The 20,577-nt window shown below is 58.4% G+C and overlaps 1 protein-coding gene across 3 annotated transcripts in view; it reads right to left on the minus strand.

Annotated features, from left to right (window-relative positions):
• Positions 1-17,011, minus strand: part of NOL4L (nucleolar protein 4 like) — a 147,421-nt gene extending 130,410 nt beyond the window's left edge. For all 3 annotated transcript variants that reach the window (XM_045362738.3, XM_045362739.3, XM_045362740.3), the window contains exon 1: positions 16,476-17,011. In XM_045362738.3, coding sequence (XP_045218673.2) covers positions 16,476-16,796 — 321 coding nt within the window. In that variant the 5' untranslated portion in view covers positions 16,797-17,011. The remainder of the gene's footprint in view (positions 1-16,475) is intronic.
• Between the last annotated feature and the right edge of the window lie 3,566 nt (positions 17,012-20,577).

Below are 20,577 nucleotides of genomic sequence, written 5' to 3' on the forward strand. Positions count from 1 at the left end.
AAGAACCATATCTAGGGGTCTCAATAGTGCACCCCAGGAGGCCCTCTCCAGGTTGCTAAATGGATAAATGAGTGAAGAGTTCTTTGTGGAGGGCAAAGCAGCTGATGAGGAGGAGACTGATTCACCCCTCCAGCCCCTTCCCCTCATTCCTGTAAATTCTGCTCCCATTTAGGGCACTGCCCCCTAGAGCCTACAGCCTCCCTGGACCTCAGATTCCAGTCTCTGCCCTGCACACACTGGACCAGACTCACTCCCTAAACACCTCCCTCCCCTTGTTCTTCCTGCTCTACAATACTCAATGGCTCCCAATCCCTGAGATCCGGCTTTCTGGGGCCCCATTATGGGGCCATCCAGCCATATCTCCCCAGCCCCGCACCTCCCTTCAAGCCAGTTTCCTTCCCTCCTTCCCACCGCCTGTGCCCCTGCCCCACCTGGGCTTCCCAACATGGCCAAGAGGAAGTGGAAATCCTCTTGATGGGGCTTGAGGCCCATGATGATTCCGCCCTGCTGACCCCACCAGGCTCCTGAGTCTCTCCATCCTGGGACTGGAAGAGCCTGCTCGTTGGGTAGGTCGGGCCCCCCTTGATGGGACTGCAGGCTGCTTGTGTGGGGGACCCTGGCCATCTCGCCAGCCCTCACGTTGGCCCCACAACAGCTCTGCTTCTCCATTTTGCAAAGGAGAAAACTGAGGCACAAAATGGATAAAGACAAGGCTTGAGGCATTCATTTAAAAAATATCCACTGAGTGCTAGGAACTCAGCAGTGAACAAGACAACAAATATTCCTGTCCTTATGGAGCCCAAGAGAAACACGCACAAAAACACAGCGTTTGTCATATATCCATAAGAGCTCCAAAGTTAGTGTAAGGGCTGGAGAGTGATGGGAACCAATGACATTTTGAAAAGACAATCAGGGAGGGCCTCCCCGCGGAGGTGACATTTCAGCAGAGCCCAGTGAAGTCCAGGGGAACAGCCAGGAGGCCAGTGTGGCTGAAGGAAAGTGAGCAGAGGCCAAGGAACTGGAGACAGGGACCAGAGCTGGGCCTTGCAGGTCATGGTGACTTTTGCTTGGAGAGTGAAGAGAGGCCACAGGAGAGTTTTAAGCAGAGAAGGAGCATGGTCAAGTTTACATTTTTAACACAGCACTTCGGCCGCAGTGTGAAGTGGGGGGGAAGTAAGAGGGAGGACAATGAGTGCTACAGCTGGGGAGGCAGTGACAAGAGCTGGGGTAGGGTGTAGCGATGAAAAAAGCCTTGCACTCTCACACTCCCTAGAGCACTACTTCCTGGGAAAGGGGGGCTCAGAGGAGCCAGACACCAGGGCAGCAGGGCTGGCATGGGGGACTCCAGGCAGAAGCCATGTCCTGGAGCTCAGCAAGCCTGGCACAACCAGGAGAGGGGCTGCCTCCCTGAGCCAACCAGCTGGAGAGCATACCAGCCCCTAGGCTGCCCCTGACCTCCAGCCAGGGGGGTACCTGGTACTCCCAGCTCTGAGAGGGCAGAGATCAAGTCCTGTTCACCACCACGGAGGCAGTACCTAGCACAGCTCCTAGCAAAGAGTAGATGCTCTGGCAATCTTTATGGAATGAACGACGGGACCTGGTACATAGCAGGCACCAGTCAAAATGTGCTGAACAAATCAATGAATGAATGGATCACCTGCAGCCCTGTATCATTTGCTGGTAGTTTCTCATGTTAGTCTGAGTTTCTTAAAATAATTACAACTGCTGCGATCACAGACCCTTGCCAGGAGCCAGGCCCTGGGCTAAGTCTCTTACCAGCATGAAACAACCCCAAACAGCAGGTTCTAGTGCTAGGCCCATTGTACAGAGGAGGAAACTGAGGCCAAGAGAGGTTAATTAATTTCCCCGAGGTCACTCTGTTACTAAGCAGCACTGCCAAGATTCCAACCCAGGGCTGGGTTCTTCTCAGCTACGTGTTAATACCTCCTGAACCAGGATCTTCTCAATGACACCGTCATTCCCAACTCAACTGTAAATCCTCCTGAGGGCAGGGATCCCTGGGGTCCCTGATGAACACTCCAATCCTCCATCACATCTTAGGCGCTGCGCTGGCTCTCCACAGCAGCTCAGAGAATGGCACCGCCTTCCTGATAAGGAGCCCAAAGGCTTGGAGCTTGGGAACTTTTCCAAGAATGGTACCGCAAAGGGGCAGCAGAGGAAGGTCTTGAGCCCCCATCTTCTGGGGCCTGGCCAAGGGCTCTTTCCATAGTCCCTTTCCCCTGCCTGTCCCCACGGACACCCTGTGTACCCAGCACAGGGGCAGGGATTGAGTTCCCAAACCACGAGCCCTGCACGAAGCAGCAGCTACTTCCTGGGGCCCAGCGGGTATCCAGAAAACCCGCCCACACCAGAGGCCCTTCTCAAGGTCTGGGGCCACTGGATTGACCCTGGGCTGACCTCTTACCTCTACCTCTCTTTTTCCTGAATAGGCAAAACCACAAAAACTGAGCATTAGGACCTGCACGGGGAGCTGGGCATTTAAAACTGCAAGCAGGGCGTGCTTAGCTATATATGCACAATAATAATTGATAATAATAATGATAACAACAGCAGCGGCAGTGATGATGGCCAACACTCACCCAGCACTCAACCACCACCCTTAAGAAGCCCTCAATGCTCACTACAGCCTCCAGGAAAGCAGGTCCCATTAGTACTCCCACTTTTTTGGATGTAGAAACTGAAGCACAGAGAACTTCAGCAAGTTGTCCGAGCCACACAGTTGAGTATGCAGTGAATTCAGGATTCAAACCGAGGAACCCCACTCCAGAGCCAAATATATCGGGCACAGAAGGGAGTGGACCCCTCCAGGCAGGGGAACCAGGGGGCAGGAAATGGGATGGGATGACCACTTATCAGGCCCTAGGGAATTGCTGGTTTGCTTTTTGTTATTTTTGGGTGTTTTTTCTGTTTGTTTTTTTTTAAGTCGGAGTCTTGCTCTGTTGCCCAGGCTGGAGTGCAGTGGCGTGATCTTGGCTCATTGCAACCTCTGCCTCCCGGGTTCAAGAGATTCTCCTGCTTCAGCCTCCCAAGTAGCCAGGATTATAGGCGTGCACCACTACGCCTGGCTAATTTTTGTATTTTTAGTAGAGAAGTTTGTTTTTTGTTTCACCAGGTTTCACCATGTTGGCCAGGCTGGTCTCGAACTCCTGACCTCAAGTGATCCATTCATCCCGGCCTCCCAAAGTGCTAGGATTACAGGCGTGAGCCACCACGTCCAGCCAACTGCCGGTTTTGGTTTGGGTTTTAAATCATGTGCGTGTACTGCTTTAAAACAAACCTCTTTCGTGTACCTTCATCCACCTTGCCCCCTCCTAGGAGGCCTATCTCCTCTCCCCACTGCATGGCTCCTTTCCTCACAAGAGGCTTTCCCTGCTTCCTCCCCAGCCACCGAGGCATGCTCTCCCTGTCCTAACCCCCTAGGGGGTTGCCCAAGATCATGTACTGGCCGCTCGTCTGCTCTTGGGGCAGCTGGTAGCTGGCCTGGGCTGGGTGTGGGGCTGCACCTCCCCATTTAGGCCCCAACCGCTGCGGCCAGAGGCCTGGTTTCCCCAGGAGCCAGCAGGAGGCTCTCCCAGCTTCGGCTGATGTGGAGTGGCCAGCAGCTGGCTGTGGGGCTCCATGCTACTCTGTACCCTCCCTGAACTGCTGAATCTCTGGGGGATCCCTGAGGGTGAACCCTACCAATAGACCCTACTTGTGCCTAATATCCCAAGGTTGGCACCCTCTGCCAGGCAGACTCACACCCGACTCCCTAGCCTGGGATGAACCACAGAGGATCCCAGAATCTAAGCCTTGCTGGCAGAAGGGCGGCGATTTAAGGAGCTGAGGACACAACCCTTCCCTGTGCGAGCTCGAGTCTGTGCTCTGCCTCTTCCCAGCTGTGTGCTTTTGTTCATCTTACTTAACATATCTGAGCCTCTGAATCTCCACTGGCGAGATAAGGATCACAGCGGTCACCAAGTTTGGACAATCACATGGGGTCGTGTGCATAAAGTGTTAGCACAGGGCCTGGCACTTCCTAAGCGCTGGACAATACTGGCTGTGTCATGACTGCTATTGTTCTCACTCTGCAGCAGACAGGGACTGAGTACTTCATGTATTCCAGATTCTCCCCACAGCAACTCCAAGAAGCAGCTGACATCGCTCTCCCCATTTTATAGATGTGAGAATGGAAGAAGTTAAGATGGATCCAAGCCAGTTGGTGAGTCAGGATTCGAACCCAGGGCTCTCGGACCCGCTCTCAGTCCCATAATGCAGAGCCTGGACTCTGTGGAGCCCACTGCCCCTCGCCCCTGCTCCCCAATGACCAGCCTCTGATTGGAGCAGCAGGACTCCCAGCCTCCGCTTCCCACCACCTTTGGCTCGGCGCCGTCCCTCTGCCCTCTGGCTTCCATCAAGGGCCCTCTCCTCCAGATCTGGGGGCTGGGGCCCTGTCAATCCTGGAGGCAAACCCAGCTGACCACCACCCTCCTGGAAGCCCCCCAGCCCAGTTTCCCTGCACACACTCTGGCTTCACTTCTACCTCTGCCCACTGCCCCTTCTGCAGTTCTCTGCTCCAGTGTCCCCTGCCCCTGCCCCGGACGCCATGTCCATAGGTTTGACTGCCACTGGCCACGCCACAGGCATAAGCAAAGAGCAGCTCTTGTTTCCCAAGCTGAGCACTCGGCATGGAGTCTCTCTTCACCTCCCCAAGGCAGCCCTGAGAGACAGGTCATACTATTGCATCCCCTTTTTTTTTTTCTTTTTTTTTTAGACAGGGTCTCGCTGTCACCCAGGCTGGATGGAGTGCAGTGGCACAACCATGGCTCACTGCAGCCTTAACCTCCCAGGCTCAAGTGTAGCTGGGACCACAGGAATGGTGCCACCATGCCCAGCTAATTTTTTTAGTTATTATAGGGACAGGGTCTCACTATATTGCCAGGGCTGGTCTCAAACTCCTGGGCTCAAGCAATCCTCACACCTCAGCCTCCCAAAATGCTGGGATTACAGGCATGAAACACTGTGCCTGGCCTGGATCCATTTTACAGATGAGAAAACTGTGGCTCAGAGAGGGGCGGCAACTTGCTTCAAGGTCATTCAGCTAATGAGTCACAGAGAGCCATTGAAACCCCGCCAGTCTGAGCTCCAGAGACCCACTCGGTGGCACTGCTTCACCTGGCTTCATCACAGCTTCTAGGGTTATTGATTCCACCACAGTCATAATCCCGATTACAGCTCCCTTTCATTGAGGGCTTGACTGTCCACACCTTGGTATAGATACTTCTATACAATAGCATACAAGGAGGATATAACTGAATCGATAGCTATTATCATCCCATTTTACAGATGAGGAAACCGAGGCTTGGAGAGGGGAAGTAACTTACCCAAGACTGCACAGCAGTAAAAGTGGCAGAACCTGGACCCAGCCCCTGGCTCCAGACCCCCACTGCTCTGCTGACCTGCAGGGGCCTTGAATCAACATAAAGCCCTTCACCCCCAGCCTGCTCCTGTCCCAACCTCAAGAGCTCCAGAGAACATCCATCCTCCATGGAGCCTCCCAGCCTAAGCCCTCTGAGCTATCTCCCTTCTCTCTCCCCTCAGCCCAGGCTTTCATATCACCTCACAGAGAGCCTCAGAGCCACCCTTAGGAGCTTCACAGCTGCCTGGCTTCGGGATCTTTGCTCTGAGAGACCCCAAGATGGAGCAGCAGCCCCTATTCTGTGGCCTGCCTGGCAGGCTTGGTTTTACACCATCTTCCCAGCTACCCCTTGGGGTATGGGTTTTATCACCCCCTTATATAGAAGGGGTCAGGGATCAAAGCAGGCAAGCCATTTGCCTAGAACCACACAGCTGGTGCCAGAGTTGGGATCCAAATGCAGGACTGTCCTTGGCCATACTGCCTTCTGGATGTCCCTACGGTGGCTCTGCCTAGTCAAGAGCCCCTGTTGCCCGGGCAGACCCCTCTCCACATCCCCATGACAATGACAATCCCACTGGTTAAACATTTCACATGGATTCTTGCCTTTAGTTTTTCCCAACAACCTGTAGGGGAGGAGCAATCATCAGACCCATTTTACAGACGAAGAAACTGAGGCATCTAGTGGTTGCTTAGCTGGGGGCCCAGCAGAGCTTGTGCCTTGGTTTGCTAACCTGTAGAATGGGGTCATAACAGCCTTTCAGGGTGCTTGAGGACGTGCAAGGCTGTGGAAGACAGGGCCTCTCGGAAGCACCCCTGCAGGCTGTCCTCAGACAAGGCCAGAGGCCTGAATGTGTTGTTCTCGACTCGCCAGCATCCAGTTAGGGCCTGGCCTGCTGAAGGAAGGGCCCCATGTCTCCTTGAACATTTCCTCAGCCTGGGGATGCCGAGAAAACGATGAGTCATCCACCCAAGCACAGGCCTCCCAGGAGCTTGTGTCGGGTCCCAGCCGGGAGGGGAGGGTTCCAAGCTGGAGCCGGGGGAGGGGGGGGCCTGGGTAACACGATGACTCCCACGCTGGCCCCACCGAGGCCTGAGTCACGGGGTCCCCTCCGCAGCCTCCCACCACCACAGGCTGCCAGCCGGGAGGACACCTTTGGATGCTGCGTCCCAGATCCTGCCCCTGTGCCTTCACCCCAGATCTGCACCCCGGTTTCCTAAACCACTCCTCCCACCCAAGAGTCCCAGGGTTGACTGTGACCCTCTAGCCTCCCTCACCCCACTCCCACCTCACCAAGCCCCAGCCACTCAACCTCTGGTCCATTGAGGAAACCCGCCATGCCTTTCTCCCCTCATCTCGCTATGCCTCCGCCTGGTTTTCCTTCTCCGTTGCCCTCTTGCCTCTCACCACAGCATCTGAGCGTTCCTTCTAAAACCCCAGCGTGACCTTAGCTCCCTCCACATAAGCACCCTCCTGCGAGCTCCCTGCTGTGTCTGATGCGATGGGCTCCTCAGATCCCTCTCCTCCATCTGGCCCCAAACAATCGTGCCAGCTCACCCCCTCAGGACCCCACTGCGGTTCTCAAGCTGACTTGGCCATTTACTCATCTCCACTCCATCTAGAATGTTCTTCCAAACATGCTTCTCTAAGAAAATTGGCCCTGGGATCCGTTGTACACAGCCCACGCTGCCCCCACCAAAACCAGTCCCACCCCCCCGGAATGAGCTTCCCCATGCTCTGCTCTTGCTGAAAAGTCCTTTTGGGCCTTCAAGGTCCAGGTGAAATGGTGAAATGTCACTTCCCCGAGGACTTTTCAGGCCCTGTCCTGAGGGTGGGTCTGCGCCCTGGAGCTCCTCAGGGCCTCTGTGTATAACTGGGCAGTTCTCAGAACCCGGCTCTGTGACATCTGCTGAACCCCCCTGCCCAGTAGGGAGCCCCTTAAGGGCAGGGGCTCGTCTGGGTCCTGGGGATACAGCAGCAAAAAAAAACAGATGCAGTCCGCCCTGCGGGTGCTCATGGCCTTGGGGGAGACAGATCCTAAGCACAGAAACTAGTGAAATACGTAGAATGTCAGGGGGTGATAAGGGCCACAGAGGAAAAATCAAGTAGAAAAGAGAGATGAGAGATGGTCCAAGGGATCTAAGGTGGTCCTCACTGGGTGATCAGGGAGGCCCACTCTGAGCAGGTGACATTTGACCAAAGACCTAAAGAAGGAGAAGAGCTGACCATGCAGACATCTGAAGAAAGAGTATTCCAAGCTAGGTGAAGGCCAGTGCAAGGGGCCTGGGGCAGGACTGTATTTGGCATGTTTGCAGAATAGCAAAGAGGCCAGTGTGGCTGAGGCCAAATGAACAAGGGGAGAGGGAATTGAGAGTGGCGGGCAGCCAGCGCCAGATCGTGCAGGGCTCTGCAGGCAACTGGGAAAGCAATGGCTCTTGCTTTGAATGAGACGAGTCTTGGTGGGTTCTGGACAGAGGAAGAAGAGAACCTGACTTGGGGTTTCCAAGGTTTCCTCTGGCTGTTTGTGGGAAGAAGGGGTTATGTGGGCAGGGAAGAGGGTAGACACAGGGGGCCCCGTGGGGAGGGCCTCTCCAGGCTTGGACCAGGCTGGAGGCAGTGGAGGCCATGAGACATGGTAGAATTTGAGATGTGCTTTGAAGGTAGAATCAACAGGATTTGCAAATGGGTTGGACTGGGAGGGAGAGGAGGTCAGAGAAAGGGGTAAGAAGTGACTCTCAGGGGAGGCCGAGGAAGGGGAAGGCTGCAGCTGCTGTGCAGGAAGGACAGCGAGGAAGTGAATGAATGAATGACCTGGGCTTGGGAACCAGAGGCTGGAACTCAGCTCTGGAGCTCAGTGGGACCTTGAGTGAGTTCCCTCCACTCTGCCTTAGTTTCCCCATCTGCAGGGGAGGAGCTCCATGTCCAGGGTGGCCAAGAGGACTAGTGCTCTGGGATCCACAACCATGTGGGTGAGAGGATGGGCCCAGCCTCCCACCTGCTCTGCCATCTCCCCACTCCCCCGCACTCCCGTCTGCTGGCCCAGCAGCCCGCCCAGGCCAGGCCTGCAGCTGCAGTTGAAATCAGAGGGGAAGAGCATGGACGAGAGGCAGCGGGGGCATCTGTCTCCCATTAGGCTGGGTCTGGCCAGGTGGGAGGGCTGCCTCGAGGTCTAGAAAGCTTAAGTGGGGGGCCCTCACTAAAGGTGAGCGGGCACCATGAGCCAGGGGTGGATGGAGAGCTAGGGCACCCCTGCTGCCTTCACTCCCAGGGGTCCTCCCGTGGACCCCGCCTCCAGGCCCTGGGATTTGGAGGGTCAGACAGAGTCCTGGAGCTCCAGCCCAGTCATGTGTTCACTGTGGGCCTTGGGGAGGTTCCCTGGCCTCTCTGGTACCAAGTTCTCATCTACTTCACAGAACCCAGGGGAGATTAAATGGAATAATGTATCTGGCACATGGCAGGGGCTTGAAAAATTGGGAGATGGGCTCAGACCCCTGCCGGAGGGAGGCAGTCATTACGCCCGCCATTATGTGTTCTCCTTACAAATCCAGACCCCAGGAACTCAGGTTCCCAGCCAGGGGGCCGGGCGGGGGTGCAGTCCATATGGAGAAGGCAGGGACCGGGTGGGGGTCGGGTCCATATAGAAGAAGGGCGAGAGGCTTGTCCCTCTACTCAGCAGGTGCCTGCCGGGCCTTGGGAAAGCCCTCCAGCGCCCTTCCTTGACCTCTGGGATCTGACACCTCGGAGGAATTCAGAGGCAGGGAGATGACTGGAATCTTCTGTATGTCAATAACTAAAGCTAAGGAGGATCACTGCAGGGCAAGAACCAGTCAGGGCAGCAAGAGACCCTGAGCCTGCAAGTTTCCAGCTCTGGGGGTTCATGCCACACCTCCATCCCTCACCAAGACTTCTGGGGCCAGCTGCAGTGTCCACCGCCTGTAAGCCCAGCTGCGTGGGAGGCTGAGGCAGGAGGATCACTTGAGCTCAGGAGCTGAAGACCAGCCTGGGCAACAAAGTGAGACTCTGACTCAAAAAAAAAAAAAAGAAAAAAGAAAGAAAAGAAAAATAAAAAGACGAAAAGAAAAGAAAAAGCTTTCTCTGTTCTATTCAGTGCAACATTTCTCAGGCCCCTGATAGTGCTGAAGACACAGAAATGACTCAGATACAACCTCTAGGGAACTCCTAGTTGCTGCCTACCTACTCTATGCCAGGGACTTGGCTGGGTGCCTCATCTCCACTGTGCCATTTAATATTCACAACATCCTTCATCACCATCCCCATTTTCCAGATGAGGAATACTGAGGCTCAGTGAGCTCACATAGCAGCTAACATTTCCTAAGATTTGCTACATTTGGGGGCCCTACGTGCATGAAAGCATTAATTTCCACATCAGTCCTAGAAGAGGAATATGATTACAGCTCCATTTTACTGATGAGAAAATTAAGGCCATGGGAGGTGGAGGTTGCAGTAAGCCAATATTGCATCAAAAAAGAAAGAGAGAAAGGAAGGAAGGAAGAAAGGAAAGAAGGAAGGAAGGAAGGAAAGAAAGAAAGAAGGAAGGAAGGAAGGAAGGAAGGAAGGAAGGAAGGAAGGAAGGAAGGAAGGAAGGAAGGAAGGAAGGACAATTAAGGCCAAACTGATAAAAGGGCAGAGATGGGATTTGAACCCAGGGCCCTGTAGCATTAAAGCCCAGGCCCTTTACCTATTCTCTACATCAAAGTGGACTCAAGAGTTCTTGTTCTAATAAGCCACTGGCCCTGGTGGGTGCTGTCACCAACTTCCAGCTGCTCCTTTACCTGCTTTGGGGCCCATAGGCCTAGCCTGGTTCTCCTTTTTTTTTTTTTTTTGAGACAGAGTCTGCCTCTGTCACCCAGGCTGGAGTGCAGTGGCATGATCACAGCTCACTGCAGCCTCTAACTCCTGAGCTCAAGTGATCCTCCTGCCTCAGCCTCCTGAGAAGCTGGGACCACAGATGCGTGCCACCGTGCCTAAGTTTTTTAAAATTTTGTATAGAGACGGGGTCTCACCATGTCCCCAGGCTGGTAGGCCTGGCTTTGACATGAGTGAGCAGGGTGGCCTCAAGCACATTCCTTAGCCACCATCCTCAAATGACAGCAGAGCCTTTTCCAGTTTGCCAAGAAATGGAGCTTTAGAGCCCATTTTCCAGAAAAGGAAACTGAGACTGAGAGAGGCGAGGCAGGCTCTCTGGGGTCATGTGGCAATTAAACAGTTGAGTTAGGACCCCATAGGCCCTGGCCCCCTCCCTTCAAGTTCAGAGCCTTTTCTCCCAGGACCTTTCCGCCCCATGCTTAGCTTTGGGCTTTGTTATAGGACCATAGCAAGAGGCAGGTAGGGGGTGGTGGTGGGAAGCTGGAACAAGGAGATGCCTTGGCTGGTCATGTCATGTGGACAGGGGCATTGCACCACCTCTTAGGGCCACCACTTGGCTTCAGCCAGCTGCTGAGACTCCAGGGATGGCAGGGGCCAGGGCTGCAGCTCGGGTGACTTGGTGATGATGGAGGACACCCCGACAGCACCACACTGGCTGGCAGACAGGGTGAGTCCGATCCGGATCTCACATGAGTGCAAGCACACACAGTCACACCCGCGGCTGCCAAGGCCCACAGCCCAGGTGCTCACATAGATGCCAACAAACACACAGAGGAGCCTCTCCACCTGTGCCCTGCACACACTCCACACACACACACTCACACAAGCATTTCCAGCCTGCACATAGATAGGAACAGCACACTCACACCCACACAGTTGCACTTTTACACACACACACACATGCACATGCATATTCTAGCCTGTGAGCACACACGTGCAGGATTCAGTCGCACAACCTCTGAGCTAAGATCTGGCTTGAAGAAGCCCAGGTATGCCTGAGGCCCTCCACCTTGGTCCCCAGACAGCCCCAGCCATAGGCTCCCCACCCCCCAATCCTCCCAGCAGCATTTCCGAGGTCCCAGATGGGCCTTCCAGCCTCCCAGACATGCAGGGACGGGAAAGCAGCCTGCAGGGGCCATAAAGGAGAGGGTTTTCCTGCCAGCTCCTACCCAAGGAAGAAGGGTGCACAGTGTCCCCACCCCTAGGCAGAGAGTGACCCAGGACTTAGAGGGGAGGCCCCAGGAAGGCAGAGCCTGACCTGTCTGCATCACCCTGGCACCGAAATGCAGCCCCCCAGAGTTACCCAGGACTATGCCACCCAAATCACAAGGCGTAACTGACAAAAACGCACGCTCTGCCACTCACGAAAAATGCAAACGGTGCCTGTGCCAGGCATCACTGTCAACCTTCTTCCCAAAGCCCCCCAGGGCCCAGGACAACAGAGGCGTCCTCTTCCTCCCCACCCATCTTCATGAGCCCTAGGAAAGCCCACAGACTTTGTGCTGTGCCAGTCCTGCCTCAGGCACAAGCCTGTGAATACAGACATCTTGATCAGAGGGATGCTTTGAAACTAATTCAGACTAAAGTGTAATGGACTGAAAGCTTGATATGAAGGACTTATGCTTTCAAATTGGATCAGGTTGCAAGACCCTTCAAAGTCAGAATGGAGAGGTATGCAAGATCCCTGGCATTGATGTGGACTAGGGGAAGTTCTGAACCTCCCTAAGCCTCAGTTTACTCATGTGAAAGTAGCAGTAATCACAGCACCGGCCTCTAGGCTGCTGTGAGAATTCCACAAGCTGATGCGTATCAGCACCTCAGCCCAGTGACAGGCACGCAGTAGGTGACCCCCGAAACAGCTGGTGTACTGATAATTCAGGGAAAACTAGGAAATATTGAGGGACTCAACCAAAGGTCACAGCACATATTACACGGTGCTAAGTCAGAGGCCATTTCCCGCCCAGACCAGCGGCCGCAGGTGTCAAAGGTTTACACAAAAGCTCTGGGGAGAAAGACTTAGGACTGAAAAGGCTTTCCACTAAATGAACGTTGTTGCAAACTGAGAAAAGACCACCATTAGTCAATTTGGGTAGCGGAACACCTGGGGTCCAGCTTGCAAAAGCCTGGTGTTGAGAGTGGAGTTTGGCAATCTCGAAGTTTCCCTTGGGGAATGGGGCTCTAATGGTGGGATTCCTGGCATGTGGCAGGTCCACGGAGAAGCTACAGTGGTGCACAGAGAACCCTGTTCCAGTCCTAGCTCCCGACAAATGGAAACTTCCTCTCTCTAGCCCTCAGTTTTCCCATCTGGAAGATGGTACAGTTGGGCTGAGCACCTCTATCTCTCCACAGAGTCTTGGGGCTCTCTGATCCTAGGAAATGACAGACAGCCCAGAGACCCACCTCAGCCATAACCTGTGGCCCTCGCAGGCTCTGCGGACGGCTCCACTCCGAGATGCCAGAGGAAAAGGAAAGGGGTTGTTTTACTTTGTGGCCAATGCCAGAACAGAATTGGAGGGTCTTGTCTCCAACGGGTTTGCTTCCCCCTCTCGGCAGCCCACAGGGGCTAGAGCAGGCCAAACGTAAGAAATAATAAATCCTCACCAGGCTTCGCCCGGCCAGGAGGCCCCCAGCTGGCTCTTGTCATAAAGAGATCTTATCCCCACCAGCACCCCTAGCTGCCCGTGGAGGACTCCGCCCTCCTCCCCTCCATACCCCGCTTCCACCTTCTACTTCCTGTGACAACCTGCAAACTGGAGGCCAACTTGCCTCTCCCCCCACGCCCAGGCTTCTCCTCGACCCCCGCCCTGCCCCACCCCCACCCGGGCCCCAGCTGCAGGAGGCCCTGCGGAGTGTAATTCCCCTCGCCCTCTCTCTGCCCTGGGCCCGTCCGGACAGATTAAGCCTTTGTCACACACACCCAGAAAAGCTCAGGGCCAGATGGGACGGGACAAGTGGTGTCAGATCATCGACCCGAGGCTGGCCGGGACTAGGAGAGGGCCCCGACCGCAGCACCGCATATGGCTGTGGGAGGAGGAAGGGAGGCCCAGGGTGGGGGCAGCCAGAGAGCAATGGGGAAGAGAGGTGACACACCATGGCCACCCTGGGGACAGAGGCTATATGGGGCCTGTCGCAGCTGGATGACCCAACTCCCACCTCCCTTCTTCCTTGGAATCTTTCTACCTGCTCTCTCTTGAAGCCCCCATGGGCTTTTTTATCCTGTCCTCAGCTATGCCCACCACTCCTGACATCTGGGTGACCTGGGAGCAGGCACAGAGCCCCACCTACCCCAGCACCCCAGTGCCCGCACAAGGCCCGTGGGTACTAAACAAATGCTTTGGACAAAGGTTTATGGCCCAATGACCTTCACAAAAACCCACCGAGGACCAAACTACAGGCTCTCTCCCAACTGACACCAGGGGCGACGATGTGTGTGTGTGTGTGTGTGTGTGTGTGTGTGTGTGTGTGTGTGTGTCTGTGTGTGTGTGTAGGCCAGGGACCGTAGGAGATGTCCTTTGCACCTTTCAAAGGAGGTCCCATTCAGCCCCTCCCAGGAAGAGGCCAATGGCTGCCCCAGAATTCCCAGCAGGATTTGTTCCTCTTGGATCAGTGAAAAGGAAAATGGAAATATAAAAATAATAACTGGGCCCCAGGAAGGAACTTGGAGATGGGGGTGGCATCTCCTGCCTGGCTCCAGCTGGCTGGGCGAGTGGCAGGTAACTAACGGGCTCTCTGGGGACCAGCAGGCCAGGCAGGCGGGCGTGGGGAGCCCGAGGGGCGGGCTGTCGAGGGAGGGCACGTCTGTTGTGTTTGTCGATCTCCTGGCAGCCTGGACTGGAAGGCCTGGGTCCCCTTTCTCTGACTCCCAGGCAGGTGGTCCCTCAGGGAGGGCTCATTATTGGTCTGAGAGCCAGGGTGGAGACTGGGGACGGTCGCGCTGCCAGGGGCAGGCAGGGCGGGTCAGCGTGGGCCTCAGGGAGCGTCTGAAGCCAGCAGCCGGGCCGGCAGGACCTGGGGTCCAGGCCTAACACCCAGTTTCTGCATGTGGCCTGGATGGGGGAGGGGGTGCTCAGCCTCTACAGCTGTGTGGATAAAGAGTGGACGACTGCTCCAGATGCCCACACCCTAGGGAGAAGTTGAGCTACACAGAAAGCCAGTGAGCCTGCTGCCAGGTTTGGGGGGGTCAACCCCCAACTCCAGGAGAGGGTGGACTCAGGGCTCCTGCCTCAGACTAAGAAGGTTGGGCCAAGGCTTCCAGCTCTTCAGGGAGGTGTAACCAGGATGGGGGGGGGCACCTACCCGGGAAGCCCTGATGGCAGAGGGCACTGACCTAGGGTAGGAGGCAGGACCCAGCCAACCATCTCGTGGGTCACTGACCTCAGAAAAACCGCACTCCGGCGGGGCGCAGTGACCCAAGATGGGAGAACCGAGGAGGGGACCGACCTGGCAGGGTGGGGAGGGCTGACCCATGCGCCCCATCTGGGAAAGTGGGCACTGATTTGGGCTGGGGGAGGGGTCCTGGACTCGATCGGGGGAGGGGACAATGACCCAGACTCGCCGGGTTTGAGCGAGAGTGCGGATTTAGGCTGGGGGGATCCCAGCCTTGCGCGGGCTGGGTCACTGCCCCAGCTTCCCCCTCGGGGAACCCGGTCCCGGCGCGTCCCTCGGCCCGGCCCCGGCCCCCTGTTCCCGGTCCGGCCGGAGGCGGCAGCGGCGCAGATGGGCTGCTGGCGGCCGCAGCGCGGTTATCAGCGCTCCTCGCAGATGGGCCGCCCGCCCTCCGCGCTCGCGGCTCCCACTCCCCGCGGCCTGCAGCCCCGTCCCCTGGGCGCGGGGGGAGGCGCCTCCGGATCTGCTCCCCGGGCCCGCCTCCCTCCCTCGCGGCCCCCTCACCCCGCGGGCCGGGCCCGGGCGGCCGCGGAGGGGGAGGGGGAGGGGACAAGTGCACTTTTCGTAACGACCGAATCAATTGTGTGTGAAGAGCCCGCTCCGGCCGGGGACGGGGCTGAGCGCGGGGCGGGCGGGCCGGCCGGGGGAGGAGCGCGGAGGGGGGAGCGGGGGAGCGGGGGAGGGAGGGAGGCCGGCGCGGGGCGGCCCGGCTCTCGTGCTCCGGCCGGGGAGGGAGCAAGAAGGGCGGGGGGAGGCCGGCGCGGCCCGACCGGGCCGGGGGCGGAACGCACTAATGGAGGGTCTCGGCGACGGAAAGTTCAAAGCTCAGCAGCGCCCCGGGAGCGGCCACCCCCCCAGCCCCCACCCTCTGCAGAACAATGAGGTCCCGGCGGGGGAGCCGCGGGGCCCGCGCCGCACGCCCTCTCCAGGGCGCCCCGGGCCAGAGGGGACGCCCCCGCCCGGCCGCCCGCCTCCTCCCTTTAGGCGGCTGCGGTTCCCCGCCCCCTCCCCCACGCCACCCCGCCCGGACCGGGCCGGCCCGGGGGACGGGGGAGGGGAGGGGAGGGATAGGTCAGGCCGCCCCCGTCCCGGGGAGGGGGGAGCGAGGGGCCCGGGGGGCTGAGGGGGCGCCCCACCCACCCGCGGGAGGCTGCTCCTGCGCCAGGCTGCGGCTCCGGCCGCCCCTCCCCGGGCTAGCCCCGGGTGGGGTCGGGGCGACAGTGCCCGGGCGGGCCCCTTCCCCTGGCGCTGGGAGGCCCGGCGGACTCCCCGTCCCGCGGCTGCCCCTGCCTCCCTCCCCCCTACCCCGCGGCACCACCCTCAGCGCGCGCACACACACACAGACACACACACACACACACACACACACACACACACACACACACCGCCCAGCCGGCCCGGGGGCGGGAGCGCGAGGCGCCCGGGACAGGCAGCCCCGGGGCGGGCGGGGGGGAGGCTCGGGCTCCAGAGCAGCCGCCTGCTGGCGGGGGGAGGGGACGGGAGGACGGAACATGCTGGGGTGAGCAGCCCGGGACAGCCTGCCCGGCCCGGCCACGGCCCGGGCAGCGGCGCGGAGGGGGGCAGGGACGCCCCGAACCCGGAGCGCTGCCCAGGCGAGCCGGGGAGGGCCGGTGAGCAGGGACGCGTGCGCCTCCGGCGGGCCCGACACACGGACAACCTCAGGGACACACGTTCGGACACACATCCACACCCCCACCCCGCCCCCGCCCGCCCGCCCCAAGCCCTGCCGCGGGACCCGCCCGCGGCCGCCGCGCGCGCACTCACCGAGCCCGTCTTGACCGGCACATACACCACTTGGCCCATCTTGGGTTCCCGGCCGCTGCCCAGGCGGAAGCCCTTGGAGCGCACCCAGAACTGGAACTTGCCTTTCTCGCCGGCTGCGGGGCCGCTGCCCGCGCCGGTCCCGCCGCCGCCCTGCAGGACCTCGGCGATCCGCTGGTATTTGCTGCGTGTCACCGTCTTGGTTTTGGCCGAGTCGCCGTAGGTGCGCAAGCACCAGTCCCGGAACTGGCGGCCCAGCTCCGAGTCCCCGGGGCTGCGCTCGCGCTCCCAGCCCCCGCGCAGCAGCAGCGTCGGCTTCGGCATCCTCCCGCCGCGCCCGGCGCCCTCGGGGGCGGGCCGGCCGCCGGGCCGCCCGGTGCCGGGACTGAGCTGGGCTGGGCTGGGCCGGGCCGGGACACGCCGCGGCCGCAGCTGTCCCGCGGTGTGGCTCCGGCGAGGCTGCTGGATGGGCGCGGGCGGCGGCCGGACGCGCGGGGCTGCGGCGCGCTCTGTCCTGCTCGGGCGGCGGCGGCGGCGGCGGCGTTGGCGGCGGCGGCTCCGGCTCGCCTCCTGCTCCGCCTCCTCCTCCCCCCGGCCGGGATGCAGGAGCGATGGAGGCAGCTCCGGGCCCGGAGGTGCAGAGGGGGCGGGCCGCCCCGCGGGCGGCCGGGGGAGGCGGGAGGCGGGGAGCGGCCCCGAGCGCGGGGAGCGAGACCGAGCCTGGGCGCGGGCGGCAGCAGTGGCTGTCAGCTTGCGCGGCTCATCCTGCTCCTGCTCCTGCTCAGGCTCCCGCTGCCGCGGATCTTCCTCCTCCTCCTCCTCCCGCGCCCGCCTCCACCACGCCGCGGGATCCCACCTGTTAGAGCGGCGCAGCCTTCGCCGCCGCCCGCCCCCCCGTCCTCCTGCGCCCGCCCGCCGGGCCCAGCCCCCGCCCGGCCCGGCCCCTGGGGGCGCGGGGGCAGCCGCGCCCGCAGCCGCCGAGAGGGCAGGAACCGCAGGAGCGTAGTGCCCAGCCCAGGGACCGCGTTCCGTCCGGCCGGGCCAGGCCCGGAGCTTCGCAGGTCCAGCTCCTCCTGGACGCGGCGGTCCTGCGGGGAGTAGGGCACAGACCCCGGCCCAGCAGCCGGCCTCCCGGCCGCCCCGCCCCACTTAGCCCGGCCGGGGAGGTGTAGGGCAGGCTCCCCGTCCCTCGCTCCCGCAACTGGCTTGACCTCTTTCCCGTGGGCCGAAGCCAGAAGAGCAGTGTGCCCCTGGGGGAACCCCACATCGCCGCCCTTCGGGGCCCCCAAACTTCCTCTCCTTTTGCCTCACCCTGAATTCCCCGAAGTTTGACCAGCTTTGCCTCTGCTTGCCTGCTCCGCTGCTCTGAGACAGGCCCGGGCCCTCTGGGAAGTCTCCTGTGGCCTCAGCCCAATCCCACCTCTGCTTCAGAAAGCACTCAACACATCCACAAACTCATCCTGAGACACCCTGCCTTCCCGGGTGCGCCTTGACCTGGAATCTCTTGCTGAGTAAACTCAGGTGGCCCCACCGCCCCCCTCCTACCTGGGCAGATCTGACCTTGGGTAGAGCTAGCTGGTCCCCTCCCCCTTAATGAAATTCCAACATAAATAAAGGCACAGGCCAAATTTCCAGGATTTCTGCACCCCTATCCCCCACTTCCTTAACAGTTCATGAGGAATTGCTGCACTTCCCTCCCAGCTGTCCCCTGGGATCCACCCCATGTCCCCACGACACTCCTGCAGGCAATTCACCATCCAAGTCCTGAGGCCCAGACTTTGGCTAGTGCAGGACCGTTTCCTGCCTAGGAACTACTGGCTTCTCCCATCCCAAAGTCCCCCACCCCAGGACCTACTACGCGACATGTCCTGGCAACTCTGAGAGGCAGAGGGGAAGGCCCCATTTTACAGATGAAGGCCTGGGGCTTGGAGAAGTGGCCTGACCTGCTCAAGGTCATGCAGGAAGGAGGGGTGGGTTTCAGCTCATGTACACCTGGCTCCTGCTGCCGTATCACACACAAAGTCTTCCCCTTTCGGCGCTCAGAGAGAGCCCCACTCTGTAAATACCTGGCTCACTTCCCCCAATAGAAAGGGAGCTCCAGATGCTCAGGGCCATATCTGACCCGTCCTCATATGCACAGGCCCTAGCACAACACCTGGCACACAGTAGGTGTCAATAAATGCTGAAAGAACCCTTGAGGTCTCCCAAGTCCCAACCTCTCTCTGCATTTCACATGGGAGATTATTTTTAGATAATTTACATTTCATGTTACTTTATATACACCAACAACTCCACAGTCATTTTTCCTCTTTATCTTCCCAAGAGCTCTTTTTGGATCTATGCTGGTATGCATGCCCGTTTTTAAGAGGTGACCACTCAGAGCAGGGAAGTCACTACCCAAAGGCCAGCCCCAGGGGCGCAGGGGCTTCTGTTATCAAGAAGCTCAGACCCTGAGTTTTTCTATGTGTCCCTTGACAGTTATCCTTCCAGCAGACAGTTCCTGAGAGCAAAGATGCTCTAGCCTGGCGATGGTAATGATAACTTGTGGCAAATATACCCTGTGCCTGGGTGATGGGGTCCTTGTATGAGCCCTGGTCTCTCCGTCCATTTCCAGGACCCACTTCAATAACCACTAAGCCGGACCACCTCTCCACCCAGTCTGGGTCTTTGCCTGCCTTTCAGAAGCTAAAAACCTGGTTGTCAGTCTTGGGCTGAGTTCTGGCACGGCAGAATGTATAGTATAATGAAAAGAACATGGGCTTCGGGTAGACTCAGATTTGGAAGTGAGTCCTGACGATTATTTGGCATGGTATTCTTCATGCTCCCAGATCCCACTTGGCTACTTCCCGGTGGAATGAAGCCATCATTCCACCTTTGCTGAGTGACCTCAGGCAGGTCACTGAGCCCCTACTTCATCATCTGTATAACGGGACAGGATGTCACAGATGTAGAGATTCAACAGGATGAGAGTGCCTGACCTGTGACGGGTGCCCAATAAGTGCCATTTTCTCCCTCAGGGGGGCCTCGAAGTATTCAAGGAGGAAGACAGGCATTGTTGACACTTTTTGTGCTTCATTCATTCAATAAACATTTGTTTAGCAGCCATTGTGCAGCAGGGGCTTGGGATATGGTCATGGGATCCCCAAGGTCCCTGCCCTACGGGAGTGCGCCAATGGGTATGGAAGATGGCTATTGAACAAACCAGCTATTGATCACAACAGCCCAGGGAATGGGCCACGAAGGAGAGAGGGAGCTGTGATAGCGAATAATGCATAGAAGGGGCTGCTTTTCTTAGGGGGATCGGGGAAGGCCCCTCTAAGGAGGTAGCATCTGAGCAGTGACTTAAATGACAGGTGCCAAGGCATGCTGGTCCTGCATTCCAGGCAGAGGGAAGAGCAAAGGCAAAAGCCCCAAGGTGGGAAGGAGATTGGCATTTTCTAGAAGCTGGAAGGCATCCAGTGTGGTGAGACTGAAGTGAGGGAGGAGGGGTTGGAGGGCAGGAGTCTTGAAGACCCTGGGAAATACTTTGGATGGCATTCCAGCTGCTATGGGAGCTACTGGCGAGTTTTAAACCAGCAAGACTGTGGGGTAGAGAAGAAGTGAGGAGCGGAGGACAGCTGCAGGGGTCCAGAGGTCTGTGGTCTTGTAGGTCAGAGGTCTGGAATTCCCCCCACTGTGTGACAGCTCACTGTACCCGGCATGTCCCAGCCTCTTGCCCTGAGGGCTCCTGGGAGAGTAGAACGGCCAAGGAGTGAGAACGGCCTACTGCGGCCCATCCCCACTTTTGCAGAAACAGATCCTGGGTCTTCGGCCTATCTGTGTCACTGGGGTCCTTTAGGAGGGGCATGCTGGGTGGGGGAGGGGGGTAAGTCTCCCACAATGCCCAGCTCCTGGGGGTATGCAATCACAGTCCCAGGGGGCAGCTGCTCCTTTTTGATTCCCATTCCAGACACCTGCCAAAGGACAAAGTAGGCTGCCCCATGAATCAAAGGCCAGGAGATCCTCTGCATTTTTTAAAATTTTGAGACAGGGTCTGTCTCCCAGGCTGAGTGCAGTGGTGCAATTGCAGCTCACTGGAGTCTCTACCTCCCAGGCTCAAGCAATC

This window comes from Macaca fascicularis, chromosome 10, assembly GCF_037993035.2.
Source record: "Macaca fascicularis isolate 582-1 chromosome 10, T2T-MFA8v1.1".
In the NCBI taxonomy this organism is placed as follows: domain Eukaryota; kingdom Metazoa; phylum Chordata; class Mammalia; order Primates; family Cercopithecidae; genus Macaca; species Macaca fascicularis.